The 19,699-nt window shown below is 35.3% G+C and overlaps 1 protein-coding gene across 3 annotated transcripts in view; it reads right to left on the bottom strand.

Moving 5' to 3' along the window:
- The window catches only part of LOC129268578 (uncharacterized), a 93,192-nt gene that overhangs the window by 7,956 nt on the left and 65,537 nt on the right, over positions 1–19,699 (bottom strand). For 2 of the 3 annotated variants that reach the window (XM_064104930.1, XM_064104932.1), the window contains 20 exons: positions 19,490–19,603; positions 17,857–18,105; positions 17,206–17,397; positions 16,598–16,782; positions 15,736–15,922; positions 14,952–15,077; positions 13,772–13,864; positions 12,304–12,432; positions 11,546–11,671; positions 11,036–11,148; positions 10,603–10,822; positions 9,523–9,648; positions 8,875–8,994; positions 8,385–8,504; positions 7,761–7,874; positions 7,012–7,179; positions 6,282–6,437; positions 5,555–5,710; positions 769–902; positions 216–447 (listed from right to left, as the gene is read on the bottom strand). In XM_064104930.1, the coding sequence (XP_063961000.1) occupies positions 216–447; positions 769–902; positions 5,555–5,710; positions 6,282–6,437; positions 7,012–7,179; positions 7,761–7,874; positions 8,385–8,504; positions 8,875–8,994; positions 9,523–9,648; positions 10,603–10,822; positions 11,036–11,148; positions 11,546–11,671; positions 12,304–12,432; positions 13,772–13,864; positions 14,952–15,077; positions 15,736–15,922; positions 16,598–16,782; positions 17,206–17,397; positions 17,857–18,105; positions 19,490–19,603 (3,060 nt within the window). The remainder of the gene's footprint in view (positions 1–215; positions 448–768; positions 903–5,554; positions 5,711–6,281; positions 6,438–7,011; positions 7,180–7,760; positions 7,875–8,384; positions 8,505–8,874; positions 8,995–9,522; positions 9,649–10,602; positions 10,823–11,035; positions 11,149–11,545; positions 11,672–12,303; positions 12,433–13,771; positions 13,865–14,951; positions 15,078–15,735; positions 15,923–16,597; positions 16,783–17,205; positions 17,398–17,856; positions 18,106–19,489; positions 19,604–19,699) is intronic. The other variant, XM_064104931.1, reaches the window with a different exon arrangement.

The raw sequence follows: 19,699 nt of genomic DNA, 5'->3' as shown, positions 1-19,699 counted from the left end.
ATTTAGTTATTTGGAAGATGTGGGTTAGGGCGGGAGAATACAGAATTGAAAGCACAAAAAGTAACATATTATAGGCATTATATAATCTCCTAAGAGGGTTATTTCCATATAACCAGTCTTTAAGCAAATTCTTATCACTTTCTTATACTTTTAGTCAAACAATGACTTATTTAACAGAAAAGTAAGATTTATTTTTATTTTAGATGTGTACTTACTGTCTACGGCTAACTCTTCGACGTAAAGAGAATCGTCGAGGAAGGGTAATGTCTCATCCGCAGGTGATAGGTCAGTGGCTGATTCAGCAAGACTATCAGCGGAATTCTGAGATGGTGCTGTAAGACCCATTCGTAGATCACCGATCACACTACCATTTCGGAAAGAGACTACCTCACATGTGATACTGATGAGCTGAGCTGAATTCAAGCTTACATTCAAATACGTTGAAACCTGTGAATGATAAGGTTTATTTGGGATAGAAACGCGAGTAGATGATTAGAAGAATGAAACAGAATCTAGCAATTGTTACAACAAAATATACAATGTCTTCTAAATGGAATTAAAAAGTTGTCCCGATGCTTACGCCTTCAACAGTGTCTATATTCCAAAAAAGCATATAGACCTATACCATGTACAGACAAATACTCAAAATCTGATTAAAACAAATAAATAAAGTAGAATCTAGTCTTATCTAATTTATTCTGATTTAACCCAATCTCATCACTTAAAGCGAATTAAAGCATTAAAACATAAATAAGTGGATTTCCTCACCGCACCGCAAAAGACACCTTCCAATGCCTTAAAAGCGTCCGTAGACCGATCATTGAGTTCTTCTGTGAATACAAGCAGTTCACCATCTCGTCTGTTGGCTGTGATCTCAATCCTTATGATGCTCACGAACGTTTCTAATAAGAAATAGATAACAATTGTAACATTTAATACCATCTTCCTGTGTGACGATTTCGTAGTCAGGTCCAGATTTGAGAAAAGTAGACTGCCTTAGGCAAATCGTGTTAATGCTGAATTGAGAAGTGTTTTAGCATAATTTGAGAGTCCAAATTTGATGTTTGCCAACCTTGATTTTGATATTAAAATCCTCAAATTGGCAAAAACAATATGGCCGCCATTCTACACCCCTTTTCGCTAAATTCTGAACCCCAAAACTTGTAACAAAAATGTTTGTCAGCGGTTTTTGTACTATTTGATCTCAGGAATAACAAACTAAGAATCTACAAAAATCCGCATCCGGGAAAGTGTTTATTTTCAAGATGGCGTCTAAGATGGCCGCCATTAGCTGACAATTTAAATAACCGACACTTTATCTACCCTAGACATCTCTTTCGGTGCATACATGTATTCAATGGTGTAGGGGGTAAAAGGAAAGAGTGAACATAAGCACTCCAGACTACCTGAAAATCCAAGATTGCGTGAAATTCGCTGCCATGGCCTAAAAATTCACAATTCATCTATAACGTATTTTAGTGTCTTTTATTTGGGTTTTATTCATTGGTGATTTTAAGGGTCAAGAAGTAAACTGGGACAAGTTACAAGGACAGTCAACGGTCCACTATGTCCAAAAATCCAAGATGGCTTTCAAAATTGGAGTCTAAAAAAGCTGTTGTTATCTAAAAATCCTAAAACCCAACATAATTTGTTTAATATCTGCCTTGGAGATATGATGTTGGTGTCTAACCCATAGTTAAATGGGTCAAGAAATACGTTGGGACAAGTAACAAAGGCAGTCTATGGTCCTCCATGTCCAAAAATCCAAGATGGTTTGCAAAATTGGAGTATAACATGTCTGTCGTTAAATACAAACTGCCACAGTTTGTTTAAAGGGACGGTCCACGCTGAAAGTATTTAAAGCTTAATAAATAGAGTTGAATTCATTGAGCAAAATGCCGAAAATTTGATAAAAATCGGATAACAAATAATACATTTATTGAAGTTTAAAGTTTAGCAATATTTTTTGAAAACACTCGTCATGTTTATTCATTAGGTGGGCTGATGATGTCACATCCCCACTTGTTCTTTTGTATTTTATTATATGAAATTAGGTTTATTCAAATTTTTTCCTCCAAGAACTAGAAAAATGGGATTGACAACTGATTCAGTGCATTAGATATTTATTGCTGCAACTTATTTCATTATAAGGAAGACATGTTTTTGTAATAACATAAGAAAACGGAAAGTGGAGATGTGACATCATCAGCCCACATAATGAATATTCATGACGACTGTTTTCACAGAATATTGCTAAACTTTAAACTTCAATAACTTTATTATTTGTTATCCGATTTTGATGAAATTTTCGGCATTTTGCTCAGTGAATTCTACTCTATGTTTTAAGATTATATTTTTTCAGCCCGGACCATCCCTTTAATAACCGCCTGGAGAATATGATTTTTAGTATAACCCATGGTTTAAAGGGTCAATTATTACATTGGGACAAGTTACATGGACAGTTGGTGGTTCCAGTATGTCCAAATATCCATAATGGTTTCCATAAATGGAGTCTATATAATGGCCATTGTTATCTAAAAACTGACAGAGTTTGTTCAATATCCGCCTGGGGTATATGATTATGTTGTCTAACCATTGGTTTAAATGGTCAAGTAATGCATTAGGATAAGTTACAAGGGCAATCAATGGTCCTGTATGTCTAAAATCCAAGATGGCTTCCAAAATTGGAGTCGAATATGGCCATTGTTATCTAAAAACTGACAGAGTTTGTTCAATATCCGCCTGGGGTATATGATTATGTTGTCTAACCATTGGTTTAAATGGTCAAGTAATGCATTAGGATAAGTTACAAGGGCAATCAATGGTCCTGTATGTCTAAAATCCAAGATGGCTTCCAATAAAGAAAGATGGCTGCTGATACTTAAAATTTGACATAATCCACTTAGAATCCATCTGTGAGATATGATTTTGGTGTCTACACTATGGTTTCAAGGGTTAAATAATACTTTTTGATTAGTTATACAATGGTATGAAGCTGTCCATTTTGCCTATTATTCAAAGATGGCTTTCAAAATGAGTCTAAAAAGACTTCCAAAAAATCTACACTCTTGTGGTTTGAGGCTAAAATAATAAATCGGGACAAATAACAAGGATGGTAAGTTTTCCTTTTCGTCGTAAAAAGTCAAAAGTGACTTCTAAAAGTGCGTAAAAATTACTGCTGTCCCCTAATCATGAAACCATAGGATAGTCCTAAGCTCTAAAATGACGTGTCTTTAAATACTTATCAGTCAATTATGGAACTTTCAAGTGACAGTGTACCTTATTTTTTTTAAGCTTGTTTTTCGGATGTGTACTTGTTGTTGCACCACCATCTAATTATGTCACTAATTTCTGTAAAACATATTTTTATGAGTTTTAAAACAGTGACACCAAAATAGTGGCGCTAGATGGGATATGAAGTATTGCCATTTACTGGTCATGATGGTGGCCACTTCGAATGTATTTTTTGGAGCGTTCTTCATTTTTTTGACAAAATGGACAACAGCGTATCCCTGTAATTCGTCGTTATCTATATTATTTGACCATTGAAATGAGAAAGACACAAAAAAATTCTAGGTAGATAGTATATGCACTTTGCAGCCAAATTTTTAAGAAATAGCAACTATTTTTTTATCCGGCCATCATCATTTTTAGGCAAAAGTGCGCCACTGATAAACTTTGAAATTTTTCCAATGTAATTTTTCCTTTGGAACCATGATTTTTTTATGTTTTATTTTTTTCTCGGTAGACCCCAAAGTATTTTCTACCAGTTGGATATCATATGAATTTGGACCATTTCAAAGTTACAACGTCCATTATAGACGCCATTTTAGAAGGTCATCTTGGATTATGTGACACATTCACTGACTATCTTGTAAACATGTCTTGATTCATTATTTGCCTTGAAAGCTTGTTGATGATTTTGATTTGGAGTTGATGGTACAATGTCTGCCGTTTTGGACGCTATGTTGGATTTCCAGGAACCCTTGACGACATCTTGTATCTATAACCTGTCTAATTGACTTTTTTTTAAATCCTAAGTTTCATGAAATATAAATCTTTACCCTAAAAGTTATAACATTCAAAAACTTAACCTCGGTTAAGATTTTATGTTGACTTTGCCGCCGCCATGGTCATCGTCGCCGTCAGAACAGCGACGTCCATGTCTTGCTTCTGCTATGCAGGCGAGGAAAAAATGACGGGCATGTTAAAGATATCACAATGTGATTATGCCAGCATCGCCCCAAAATTAACAAACATTTGGCCATATTATTTATCAATCAGCAGCTGTGAATCATGGCAGCCATCTTAGAATTAAAGATGGCTGACGAATCAATCACACACATGTTTGCAACACTGGGTATAAAAAATAATGCATAGATCCCAATTTCTGAAATATGATCACCCATAAAAATCGTTTAATATGGGAAAATGCATTCAAAATGCCGCCATTTTGTTTTTTGCCGATTTAAGGATGAAAACGTCAGAATCAAGTTTGGAAAACAGCATTTTTGGATTCAGCACCACTGAATTACCTTAAAACAATTGATAAGTCAGCATTAACACAAAATGCCTAAAGCACTTTTTCTGAGCACATTTTTTTTAAATCTGGACCTGACTATCATACTGATCACGAGTATAACGTTTTGTTTTAAAGAATTTTAGAGAGTAAATAATTATGAATATGTTTTCATTAAATACCAGATATCATGGACCCCTGAACAATTCAAGTGAAAATTCGATATAAGTTTGAAGAAAACGACCAATACTTTTAGTAATTTTCTTTTCGTAATTTTAAACATGGTGAGTATTAGTATCTTAAAAGTTCATGTAACCTTTATTTCCTTAACATAGAGAAACTAGATTTTCACTTAATTAGTTAAAATCCTATGTATAGAATATCTTGTAATCAATGTGTATTTTAACTACAAATTTAGTTATTGTCACAAGTATCCTGTAAATTGACTGAAGTTAATGGTAATGAATTATTTACCATGGTAAAATGAAAAGATAAAAAAAATGTTATATAAGGGAGTAGAACTCATGCAACAGCGGTGGAATAAGTTCCGGTGCACTGGTTACTTAAATAAATAAATTAAATTAAATTTAGGACATTTATTGAGGTAATTCATAGGTAGAAAATTAAATACAAAATCTGTTGACATTAGTTTTGCTTTATTTTCTATTCATATTTCATTTCACTTCCGGGTCCTGTTGTTATAAAGACTTGTTATTACAAATGAAAAAAATACTATCAGCCAATCAGATTGTAAGATTTCAGTATCTTTTAACTATCATTGTAAATTTGTAACAACAATAATAAAAGCAATAATAATAATATTAATACTAATAATAAAAATAAAGTATTGATATTACGTGGCATCCTTAAAGGGGCACTGTACATTACCCCGACTTTAACTCCAAAATAATTTGATTGAATCATTGATCATTTACGTTTACATCTGAGTAGACATTTTTATTTTTACGGGCAGAAACATAAAATACAAAATTTGTTGAAATTAAATTTCTTAATTGATTTTACTTCAGAACATACCAGGTGAAGCGATCGTTGGTGGAAGAGTGGTAGAATCAGGAGTATCAGTAGTTAAATCTGTAGGACTAGTATTTTCCGGAGTAGTTGTGCTGGGTTGCATGGTAGTTGTAGCTACTGAGCCCTCTGTGGTGGTGGCGGCAGTGGGCGTAGTTGTTTCTTAAAACAAAAAATAGAAACGGCAAGATGAAATTAGATGTCATTTTGTTACAATGATAATAATAATAATAAAAGAATGAGAAGAAAGAGGAGAAGAAGAAAAACAGAACATTAATAATAACAATAATACATGGCCCTGGGAAGCGGTGGTGCTGAAGCACCCACAATATTTTCGGGGGAGGGGGAGTGCTGCATGTATTATTCTCCTGGAATTATTGAAGGTGTGACAAAGTGGAGAAATGTAACCAAAATGACCTTCATTTTGCAGTAAAACTTTTTTTTCATGAAATCACCGTCATTTAGGGGTGACAACTTTTTTGTTTGGCTTTGCTTGTCATATTTACATCCGCACTCCCAGTAAAAAAATCATTCCCATAGCCCGTAATAATAATAATAATAATCAAATATAAAATATGTAATATACTATTCAATGGTTAACTCTATATATCCCGGACTTTAACTAAAAAATAAGTTCATTGATTTATTATTTTTTTACTTTTTATGGACAGAAATATTTAATACAAAATATGTTGACACTAGTTGTCTTAATTCATTTTACTTCTTAACATACCAGGTGAAGCGATCGTTGGTGGAAGAGTGGTAGAATCAGGAGTATCAGTAGTTAAATCTGTAGGACTAGTATTTTCCGGAGTAGTTGTGCTGGGTTGCATGGTAGTTGTAGCTACTGAGCCCTCTGTGGTGGTGGCGGCAGTGGGCGTAGTTGTTTCTTAAAACAAAAAATAGAAACGGCAAGATGAAATTAGATGTCATTTTGTTACAATGATAATAATAATAATAAAAGAATGAGAAGAAAGAGGAGAAGAAGAAAAACAGAACATTAATAATAACAATAATACATGGCCCTGGGAAGCGGTGGTGCTGAAGCACCCACAATATTTTCGGGGGAGGGGGAGTGCTGCATGTATTATTCTCCTGGAATTATTGAAGGTGTGACAAAGTGGAGAAATGTAACCAAAATGACCTTCATTTTGCAGTAAAACTTTTTTTTTTTTAATGAAATCACCTTCATTTAGGGGTGACAACTTTTTTGTTTGGCTTTGCTTGTCATATTTACATCCGCACTCCCAGTAAAAAAATCATTCCCATAGCCCGTAATAATAATAATAATAATCAAATATAAAATATGTAATATACTATTCAATGGTTAACTCTATATATCCCGGACTTTAACTAAAAAATAAGTTCATTGATTTATTATTTTTTACTTTTTATGGACAGAAATATTTAATACAAAATATGTTGACACTAGTTGTCTTAATTCATTTTACTTCTTAACATACCAGTTGAAGTGATCGTTGTTGGAGGAGGGGTAGAATCAGAAGTAGTCAAATCAGTAGGACTAGTATCCACTGTATTAATTGTGCTTGGTTGTATGGTAGTTGTAGGTGGTGGGCCCTCTGTGGTGGTGGTGGTTGTGGGCGCGGTGGTGGTTGTGGGTGTGGTTATTTCTTTAAAAAAAGTAGAAATCGCAAGATGTCATTTTGTAACTACAAAACGACAACAACAACAATAATAATAATGATAATAATAACGGAATATAACATTTATAATTATGCAGTAGCATATTCAATGGTGCACTACATACCCGGATTTTACTCTAAAATAATCTGATGAACTTATTTATCATTGACGTTTATACTTGGCCTTTCACTTTAAAGTATTCTAAGCTATTTTCCAATTAAAAAGTGCAATCATTTTGATGCACACAAATCAATAATTACACTGTTCTGGTCTACATTAAACTTGGCTTCTCTCACATAATATACATCAGAGATATCTCTAACATATAACCATGATATATCAAAGCAATGAATTTCATGTTGATCTAGTTTTCTTTTTGAAACACATTGAGGTGCTTGATCGTACTCCTGATTTGAAATCAAGAAAGTATATCTGGCTTGGAAGAAAGGTACTCTTACTTATTACCACATCCTTATTTTAATTCATATGACGAAGGTGAGATCCCCGAAACTCTCGTCACTCAAACTGATCTGAAGATTTCCCCACTACTTATTTTTGGTCAAATTACCCATTGAGCAATTAGTTCCAGTATAACCAAGTGTGCAGGTACAGCTATACATGTTGATCCCATCTGTACAGGTCGCTCCATTTTGACAAGGATCAGATTCGCACTCATCGATTTCTACATGCGTAAAAATGGAAACATGAGATCGTTAGAGTCGACCAGGAAGGGACATGAGTGAGCAATGCAGAATAAGGTCACTTAGCAGGAAAGGAAAATGAGTAAAAGAAGGAGAAGAAGTAGAAGAAGAAGAATAAGAAGAAAAAGAAGAGGGAGAAAAAGGAGAATAAGAAAAAAGAGGAATAAGAAAAAGAAAGAAGATGAAGAAAAACAAAGCAAATAACAAACACAGACGAGAAAAAGAAGACGAATAAATAAGAATTGAAAATGAAGATGAAAGAGAAGTAAACAAAACAAGTTTAAAGTAGCATGATAATCGTACAGTTCAACCAGTAAAGGCATGTAAATCGTACAACTTTTAAAACCATTGGCAGTCTTAGAGTAATAGTAGAAGGAGTAGTTGTAGTAGAAGTAGTACTAATAATAATGTAAGTAGTGGAAAATAGAAGTTGTAGTAGTAGTAGCAGTACAAGCAGAAATACATTTGTTTCTTACAATGAAAATTATTACCTATACAAGAATCGTTTCCAGTTCCAGCGAAACCGTCATCACAAGTGCAATAGTAGCTTCCGTATGTATTTGTACAGTTCCCGCTACTACACACGTCTGTTGCATTACATTCATTGGTATCTAAGAAAAGAAAGAAAATAATAACATTTTTTCTTTGAAAAAAAATGGATTTCAATCATTCAATTTGTAAAAAATTGTTCAGTATTCTAAGCATGAAACAATGACACACCCATCTAAAGGCGAAATGGTTTTCACAAAGTTTTTTTTTAATTGGTAATTCACTCAAATAGTATAAATGGGTTAAGGAGAATACAAATCAAATTGCTCTTATCGCAGTGAGCTAGATTTGTAGGTATTGTCATGAAACAGACTGGGCTTCCAATTGTAGTATTCAAACCACTTTTAGGAACTGAAATGTGTATATATATTGTTATTCCAATATCTTTAAATATCGGATCGCAACGGATCCTGGATGTGAATGACAACATACCGCTGCATGTAAAACCATCATCATCAAGCTCAAATCCAGGATTGCAAGAACACGAGTAATTCCCCGGTGAGTTGATACACGTTTGGTTGCATTCATGATTCCCGAGACACTCATTGATATCTAAAACAATAACACAAATAATCAAGGAAAGATTGTACCATTAATTGAAAAGTGAGGACAAGCCTTGAGTGGTTAATGATAGGGTTGATATGGTTGGAAGCATTATGGTCAGACCGGTACCATCATGGGGAGAGCAGGGGGTCGCCATTAAGATATTTCCAGTAGTGAAAAGAGGGGAATGAACAGAAAGAAATAGAAAGGGTAAAAGTACAAGCTATGTATATATTCAATTATCATTAATTTACATGAACAATTGACTGACAATACTTTCAGCCATAACTAAGGATAGACTCGACTAAAATGATGTATAATAGTAGAATATATTAATTACCAACGCACTGTAGAATAAATAGGCAAACCTAACATGCTGAGGGTGAAATTAATCTATGGCTAAGTATTTTAAGAGTATTCCACCGTTATGCACAATGTGATTCAGATTATTTTAATATTTTTGTTATGGCTTTTAATCTAGGAGGGTATTCATGGTTTGTATAATAAAGACTCATATCTGGAAACTCTTTAACCCACCTATGCAAGAAGCATCCCTGTTTCCGAGTTGGAAACCCACAGAACAGGTACAAAAATAGCTACCGTCTGTATTTGTGCAGTTACCGTTACTACATACACCCGTAGAGAGCTCACATTCGTTGATATCTGTAAAAGAAAGAAAAGGTAAACTTGGTAATGATGACGATAATAATAATGATAAGAACTATCCTCAACATTTATAACGCGCTTTTCCCACATGGCCCAAAGCGCTCACAATTTCAGTTAATTTATTTATACAAACAAATAATCAGAATGACATATTAAATGAAGGCAGTTGCCTAGAACAAAAGAGTTTTAAGGGACTTATTATAGGACTCAATTGTTGGAGAGGTGTCTTATTGTTGTGAGAGGTGTCTTATTGTGAGAGGGAGTTTGTTCCATATTATTGAAGATGCAACGGTGAATGTTCTATCTCCGGTCTGTTTTATTTTAGTTGGATATGTTAATTTAAGTGGGTCTTCAGAGGATCTAGTTCTTCTACCTGGGATATAAATTTATAAACAATCAGAAAAATATTTTGGGGCTAGAAGTTGTTGTTAATGATGATGATGATGATAATGGTTGTGGTGGTGATGTTGATGATAATGGTGGTGGTGATTATGATAACAAAGATTATGATGATGCCGATGATAATGATGACATATGAGAGGTAGAGAGGAGAAAGGGTATGACGATTAGTAGACAAAAGAATAAGACGAAGAAGAAAAAGAAACAAAAATAAAAATATGGAAGGAAATAGGAATAAGAAAACAGGAGAAGGGGGAATGAACCAGAAAAAAAAACGAGAAGACAAAGTACAAAAGACAAGTAAGACACTAAACATTTTAGTGATAAGATAAGAGCCTGGTATAATATAGCATTCGTTGTGCTCTGTTGATCTATGTATCGCTCTTATCATCGCTCTTTATTTCATTTCAAATCAACTAACAACAAAATTACACAATGAGGCAAATACAAAACAACATAATCAAAACAATTTATTTAAAAATTTTAAAACTAAAAATCCTTGTCAAAGTAGGGCCGAGAGTTCTACGTAACAAATATTATTAAAATACCTACCCTCGGGCGTAACTTCATGGTTTGGTTCAATAAGCCGTGAGCTTGGAAGAAGTTGCATGAAAATATTCCCAAGATCAGATTCGGTCAGTGACGAGTCGGGTTTTAGGTCAACCCGGAAGGAAATCAGAAGAGAACTTTCTCCCAAGCTGTAGTTCTGCACAGATACAGCCTGCAACGTGTCTTCACTTAGTTCTGATGACGTGTTTAGGTAACGCAAGACCTTAAAAGTAACAAAGAAAGAATAATTTGATTAAAAAAATGTGTATTATTTTGATCTTCGAGACTTGCAGAAAGATTTGATTAATGTATTTCACACACGAGAAATGGCCAAAACAAACTGCCAACAATACAATTCTTTCAAACTCTCACGTGCGCACATGAATTATTGCCAGATTTAAAGCTTTGTGAAATGACGCCTTTCCAAAAAACTTACATCTTGTGCCAATTTCTGCTGATTTTCTTGGGAGTCAATTGTCTCTGGGTAGGTAACAACGCCAAGCCCGTTGATAAATGAAAAACGAACGTTGAGCGACAATGTCAATGAACCTATTTCATACAATCAATAAAAATATTACAGATTCAATTATTATCAATATTATCATTATCATTATTGTAATTATAATTATTAATATTGTTTTATTTGGCATTTCAAATACGTAGAGAATAAAAAATTACAAACAAGTCAATAAGAAGAACAATGACAGTGTTGCATGATAAAGAAAATATGACCTGAATGAAAGTTGGAGAGGCTGCCTGGGAATATAAAAAGATATAGAAAGTACTTATATCCTGTTTTTATACCTCTAAATGTTCATTGTTATTATTATAATTATCAGTATTATTATTGTTATTATCATTAATATTATTATTATTATTATTACTTTATTTTTTCATCATTAAAATTATTATTATTATTAGTATCATGAGGAATATATTTTCCTACCTAGACAAACTCCATTGATTTCTGTTGTATTATCCTTGCATACGCATGAGAAGTTACTCAGTATGTTCACACAGTTGAATTCAGTCTTGTTGCAATTATCCAAGTCACGTTCACATTCGTCAATATCTATTTCAGTGTAAGAGAGTATTTACAAACAGCTCAATAGAAACTTACAAAAATAAAATTGTTTAAAATACAGTGAAACACAATTTTAGAATGAATATGACATCTAGCGATTGCAATGGCAGTGTCTGATGGGACAGGATGAGGTGAGACAGTACAAAACTTACGTCAACTTAAACAATAAGTAGTATATCATAAATAACATAGGTATTATATGATTACACGGCAAATATAGGCCTGTTTGGTAGTCTTCTTTCTTCTGTCTACCTGTTTTATATCGTGTTTTTTTTCTACTTAATTAAAATCTCATTAGGGGGGGGTGCCTCCTGGCTAGCTCCCAACCATACAGTCCCAGCCATGCTCTTTGTGAACAGGTTTGAATAAATAAACTAATTGATTAATTAAAAAATGAATTAAATTATTCACTTTTTATTAACAAAGAGGTGAATAAATAATGTATGAAAAAATGTATACATAAATGACGAAATAAATAAAAATAAATTAATTACTAGCAAAAATGAATTATTACATGAAAATATGAATACATAAACACATAAATAAGTAGATAAATGAATAGATAATAAATACATAAATAAATGATAGACATATGAATAAATAGATAAAAATATCAGTACCTTGACACTCTGTTGGGGACATGTTTTCGTATCCTGAATGGCAAGTACAATTATAATCTCCCGGTAGGTTGTTGCAAGTAGATATATCAGGAGGGCACTGGTCGACACCAGCTAGACATTCATTAAAATCTAAGAATGAATTAAATGGATAATGAGGAATTTAACTCTTCAAAGATCTTTATTCGGTTAGGCTTGTTCAATATATGCATGATATTGTGTGATATGAACCGCATGACTAAGCGTAAAGTTAAGGTCCACCCCACAAAAATGTTGATTTGAATTAACACAGAAAAATCAGTTCACACAAGCATAACGCTGACAATTTCATCAAAATCGGAATTAAAAAAAAAGTGGCGATACTCTGAATTTCGCATATTTTTTTTTACAAAAGAGTTATATGCAAATGAGAGAGTCGGTGATGTCTCTCACTCACTGTTTTTGTTTTTTGTTGTTATGGTTTAAATTATGTAATATCTCAATTTGTGGGGGATTCGACAATGGTGACCAACGTGACAGAACCATAAAATGATGAAACAATGCTAGTTTCACATGTTCAGTGAGAAATACATCTTCGTTTCACATGTCAATGAGGAGAACATGAAATATTTCATATAATGAAATACAAGATAAATAGTAAGTGGAATGTCATCAGTTTCCCCATTTGCATACCGACCAGGATGCGCATATATATGTTTTGTGAAATTAAACAAAACTTTAAAATGTCATTACTTTCTTATTATACATCCGATTTTAATGATTTTTTTCAGTGTTAGTCTTTGTTGGATTGTTCTCTTTTTATTCAAATTTACATTTTGGATGGACTTGTCCTTTAATGCAGATCATAGACTACTCTTATCCTCATACTCCCTGTACCGTCAGCGTTATCAAGCTAGCAGAGGTGCCGTTGCCGAGTGGTCTAAGGCGCCGTCTAGATATTTGAAAGTCCGGGGTTTGAACCCCGGCCACGGCACCTATGCCCGCGAGCGAGGCATTTAATCGGCAGTGACCTTTTATCCTGCATTCAAGTATTAACTGGAAATGCTATATACATTCTCTGAAACTAGGTGTGGATATTTTTTTTTAAGATCACGATCTAATAATTATGTAGCCTGATTGTTATTAATATGAGTTCCAATTTATCTTCCATTAAATTACAGTCAAATCGAATTATTGTTCTCTAAATTTGGAACAAGGTTTAACAAATTATAAATCATTAATTTATAACTGGATTGCGCTTTGATATCAGAATAATTTTTCATTAATACAAACTGTTAAAACTTAAAAGTATCTTTCCTCTAGAAGCCTTTTTACAAGCCTACATCATCACCAATGATTTCAAAGTCACAACAATAACACTGACTGTAAATCGGCCGATGGTGTACCATTAAAATAATGAAATAACAATGATAATTAGATCGGACTGGATAAGATGTAGTTGTTGTAACTGCCACATGATCTAATGTCTTACCTATACAGGATCCATTTATGAGTTCAAAGCCTGGATCGCAAGTACAGTTTTCAGACCCCGTTGAATTCATTAGTTCCTCAGTACAGAATATCTCTGAAAAAATAACGTAAAAGAATGTACATGTAGGTAGAACAATACTGTGAAGAGAATTGAACTGTCAAGTTGTAGATGTTATTGTCAACTATTAGCGTAATTGTAACCATTATATTAATTTACATCATTAACGTTTATTCAGTTCTCATGATAAGTAATAATAAATATCATCATCATTACTATCCCTATAGTAATTACCGTTGACATTATAATCATCCGATTTGCAACCATTTTAATTCTAACGTATACTTTCGATCTTTAAGAATTTTAACTCATTTTACTACTACTACTACTACTACTACCACTACTTCTACTACTACTACTCCCACGCCTACTACTACTACTATTCCTACTACTTATATTACTACTACTACTTCTACTTCTACTACTACTACTACTACTACTACTACTACTTCTCTTACTACTCCTACTACTCCTACTACTACCATTACTACTACCGCTGCTACTGCTACTACTACTACTACGACTAAGACTACTTCTACTTCTACTACTACTACTACTACGACGACGACAACTATGATCACTTATACTACCCAACTACTACCACTACTACTACCGCGCCTACTACCACTACTACCACTATTCTACTATCTATTACAACGACGACGAAGACAAGTTTTTTTGGTGATTTCCGCCTGCTTACAATTTTCATTTTTTGTGACTTTTCATTGTTTTCTTTGATCAGTCCGTATCTCCCACATTTTCAATGCTTTGTTAATCAATTTTAATGGCATACATTTAACAAATAAAACAAAAACAACCCCAAAACCCGCAAATTGATATTTTCTTTCCACATTGCCATACACTACACCCACACTCTCAAATATGTGTTTACACACATACACCCACACACATCCACCCACCAATCAACTTACCCACACACACCCACAGAATTCCCCTCTTTGTCATACACACATGCAAACACACACACACCCACCCACTGACGCTCCCATACGTACCAAAAATACACCCTAGCACTCCCACCCGCTTCCACACACTCACACATTTACCCTACCCTGCCCTATTCACACCTTTGCAACGCTTACAAACTCACAAATTGACTTACCAATACATGAATGTTGATCAAGGCCAAGCCTATAGCCTGGTTCACAAGAACATGTGTAGGTACCCAATTCATTTTCACAAATCTGACCACAGTTATTTGTGTCATTATCAGCACATTCATTGAAATCTAAACAAATCAAGGGAAAAATGGGATTAACAATTTTTTATGGATATAGGTTTAAAAAACAAAGGAAAAGAACGCGAAATATATCAAATTATACGCATAATGATGGATAGACCCCAAGCTTCAGTCTCTGTAAAACTGGTTGATACGACAAACTACGTTGGCTACTGATATAATACCGAAGGATAGAAAAATGTCAGAAAATTATAAATAAATTTACAGAAAACGATTATTCCTGTCTAGATGATAGCCTACTCCATTGTACCATATCGTAATCTCTCAGGCTCCGATGGCCCTGATGTAAAGAATAACCTGCAAGAGTATCAAACGAAAAGTATCAAATCACCCCTAAATTCCTTATCAGAAAAAAAAACCCAAATATCCTGCAGTTTTGTATTTAAGAGGCTGGACAGGGAATGTGCCCAGGACGCCCCCCAAAAAAGTAAAAGAGAAGAGGAAGGAGAAGAAAAATAATTCAGTACGAGGATTTCCAACTTTGTCAAATATGAAGATGAACGCATAAACAATAGTCCTTGGATTCTTTAAAGGGCAACAGTTGTGTAAAACTCGGCCACTTCACTTCATCGCACGTTTTACATCGGAATTGCTTTTTAAAGGCTTTAGCTGCTGTAAACTCTAGGGTTTACAACATTTAACTCACCGAAACAGTTACTCCCGTCGCCCGTCAGCTTGGGAGGGCATGGCCCGCATCTGTATTCTTCATCCGAAGATGGAGGCTCATCGTAGCAGATAACCCCCTCATAACAAGGTCCGCTGCCCTCACATGCATCGTAGTCTACGTCACAGTGGTCACCTGACCAACCATCAGTGCAGTTGCACGTGACCACCTGCAGTGGCATTACATTCATGTAAAAACAAAATGGCTTCTATGTATATGTGAATGCTTTGAGCGAACTTAGTTAAAGATAAAGTACCGAAAATCCAACTCAGTATGTTTTAGGTATGGTTAATGATTGTTCAAGAATAGTGTACCTGCAGGTAAAATTACAAATTTGATTGAGGGTGGTAACATGGCGATATGGTAAACTTGTTTGGGACAAAAATATAGGTTGTCAAAACTTTGGACAAAAAGACAAGCCAGTTGAAACATGACAATTTGGCTTATTAAAGATTAGAAGACAAGATGATGGGTTTTTGGTGGCTTGTTGACTTGTTTAGGGCGAGAGAAGACAAGCTGAAACTTAGAAAGACAATTTGTTTGGGAAAAGACAAAAAGTAGACAAGTCGAAACTTGGAAAAGCAATTTGTTTGAGACAAAAAGAAAAGAAAAGTCGAGTTCTCGTTTTCCTCTAGAATCGACTTAGTCTTGTCTCTTTTCCCAAGTGACTTGCCCAGTTCTCATAGCTCGTCATCCTCTCTTCTTGTTATACATAAGTCTGCATTCCGAGTTTCAAGAACTTGCCTTCTTATCCTCTATCTCAACCATGTCAACGCATGGATGACAAAACCTTCCGTACAAATTTATCCAACAATAATCGTTCTCATATGTTGGTTATACTTACAGCAAAGCCATTAGCACTGAGGTCCTGTCCCTCGGCCTGGCTCTCAAAGTCGCACACGCCATCGTTCTCGCATTGACAGATGAGAACATTGTACGACAAAGCGGTCTCTGCGCCTCGGTTGTCCATGGCGATGATCTCAATGGAGGAGACGTTCAGGTCAGTGGGTATCCAGGTGAATATGCCATCTATGGAAGGGGTGGGGAAGAAAGTGAGATATAAGGGGGAATATGGGGTGAGAGAAAGCGTTAAGAAAATAAGAAATAGTCGAAAGACGGCCAAAGTCAGAGAGGGGCGAAAAGACAGAGAGAGACAGAGAAGCGTGAGATATAACGACAAGAGGTAGATAACAAACACAAAAGGAAGACAAAGAAGGGATGGCGGAGGGAGAAATGGTTGAAAGATAACGATAAGAAGGGGATAAAATATAAAGAGAGACAGAAACGTAGAGAGAAAGAGAGCATGCGCAATCATTCAAACTTCACTTCACATACGTAACTATGATATACATTTTGATCTGTCTTTAAAACTCTAAACCATTATTTAGGCGATTGAAGGAGGGTAAGTAACAATAAAACATGCACTCGCACCCACACCCTTTAAAATCTCACCTGAGCTGATATTTGCGCCATCTGGAGTTGTACCGTTGAAAGTGAAATATACGTCATCATCATCGTTAGGGTCCTGTGCAGTAATCTGTAAGGTAATATTCACGCCCACTTGCACATAGAGAACATCTTCCTCTTGAAGTCCATCTGTTTCTGTCAGCTCTGTCACGCTTGTTATGTTTGGAGGGAAATTATCTATAAAGTTATAAAACAAAAGAAAATGTTTTTTTTTTAAATACATGCTTGTATTTTAAAATCAGAAATGTTACTCAAATTTGCATTCAACCTTGGAGACATATCATATCGCTCCTGTGATTATCAGGGCTTAAGATTTCAATGTCGTCGTTGCTAATTGCTAAATACTGGTATAAACTTACAAAGTGGACTTATGAATGCAAAGTAAAATTACGACTGGTAGCCCATTTTCAGCTGCCACTATATTGCTGCTGGTGGTCTTACATAGTGTCAGTTCAAATACAATACAATTCTGTAATTCCAATAGGCTTTGTACAGGTATCATCCGATCCCAGCTGGCCATGGGTTAATAAGCACAGTACAATAGGTACAACAAATTACAAAACAATATAAGAGTAAAACTAGAACATATGATAATATTCATAATTTGGGGTTAACTATAGAGATGACAAATCTCACCAAGGTTTAGGAGATTGTCGTCAAGTTGGTTCCCGGTGTCCATCGTCTGCATTCCCAATTCGGGGTTGACAGCGAGGAAGTCGAAGAGGCATGCTTCGTTATCCCCGCAAGTCTCCCGGGCCTCTCTGGTCCTGTCTGGGTCGAGGGCGAGTAGGGCGTCTAAGAACATTGGTGTGTAGTTACTCGGGTTGAAGAAACCCCAGTCCCTATCACCGTATTCAAACAGCGACTCGTCCTCCGTTATCCTCCCTTTATGAGTAGAGAAAGGACTCTGTTCAGTTAGGTAAGGAGGTTTAATGGTTGTTTCGATTTGTGAAAGGTGACCATTGTCATCCATTACGTCAAACCCCCGTTTGGAGAAAGACCGCAGTTCAGATTGCAAACTGCGGTTCTATACCCCATTTTGCGTTTGGAAATCCCAAAATCATTTCCAAGCCCAGGGGGCCGTTTCATAAAGCTGCTCGTAAGTTAAGAGCGACTTTAAGAACGACTGGTGATCCTTTCTCGCGCGCTAGATCTTCGCCAATGGTGTGTACCATTTACCGCAAGACAGGATCACCAGTCGCTTTTTATTTACGAACAGCTTTATGAAACACACGCCTGATCAATCCCGCTAGGCCAGGTAATCCCCGCTGTCTCAATTTTACCTCCACAGGCCAGATTATGAGCGTTGAGCCAAGGACGAAATGATAAACAACAGCTGTGCTATTACGTAAGACTTCTCTGCCTGTAGTAGGACCTTCGGAATGAAATTATTGTATTCGATATTTAATCACGTTTTCAAATGCATATTGTATTCAGAAATCCAATGTTAGTCCATTTTCAAGTTCGAACGAAGAAAATCGACCTCGAAATAAGGAAAGTAAGTGAATTAAAATGACGGCATGCTTTGCTCGGGCTGTTGTGTTATCTTCGGACCAGAAACAGGTGTTTTGATACTTAAATTGCTTGCTTGGGGCAGTTATGGTTTGTCGTACTTGGAGAAGAGAATTGATTGAGGGAATCTGGGGTATAGTGTTTTCAAATGAAAGGTTTTCGTCATGATCATTATCATCATCATCATTATAATCATCTTCTTCGTCAAAATCATCGTCATCACTAATACCTTTATCATAATCATCATCGTCATCGTCTTTACCATCATTATCATCGTCTTGCCATAGCCGTTACCATCATCAGCATCATAATCGTCTACCTTTTCATATTATCGTCATCATCATCATCATCATCATCATCATTATACAAAAATAATAATGCATGATATAGGATTTGTATAGCGCACGTATCCACCATGTCAGGTGCTCAACGCGCTCCTATATTATCATGGGTAAGCTAATCTATCAATTCCGGTGCTCACATTTTTTTAAGGATTACTTCCTGCCTGTATCCATTTTCCCTCACCCGGGATGAGTGCAGCACAATGTGGGTAAAATTCTTGCTGAAGGAAAACACGACATGCTTTGAAATCGAACCCACGTCCCTCAGATTGAATGATGAAAGTATTAACCACTAGACCACGACGCCCCCTAATGATCATCGTCATCATCAGCGTCATCATAATCATCACTATCATCAACATCATCAACTGATTGATAATTAACTGTACGTGTGCCAATAAAACCTAATAACTTACATGATTGTCCAAATTGGAATATTTCTTCTTCTGTTAAATTTCTCCCGGGTTGATCGGTTAGTAACGTTCCATTCCGTAAAAGAAAATCATCTGATTTATTTCCATTGACATTACCTGATAAAAATGCAAATAAAAGAGGGTAGAATGCGAAAATATCATAATTTGCAAACGACCGAAGCCGAGTCGACGTTGGTCATGGCGGTCCGACGA

The sequence above is a fragment of the Lytechinus pictus genome, chromosome 9 (assembly GCF_037042905.1).
Source record: "Lytechinus pictus isolate F3 Inbred chromosome 9, Lp3.0, whole genome shotgun sequence".
Taxonomy (NCBI): Eukaryota; Metazoa; Echinodermata; class Echinoidea; order Temnopleuroida; family Toxopneustidae; genus Lytechinus; species Lytechinus pictus.
The sequence above is the reverse complement of the archived record's forward strand: the minus strand, read 5'-3'. Positions and strand labels throughout refer to the sequence as shown.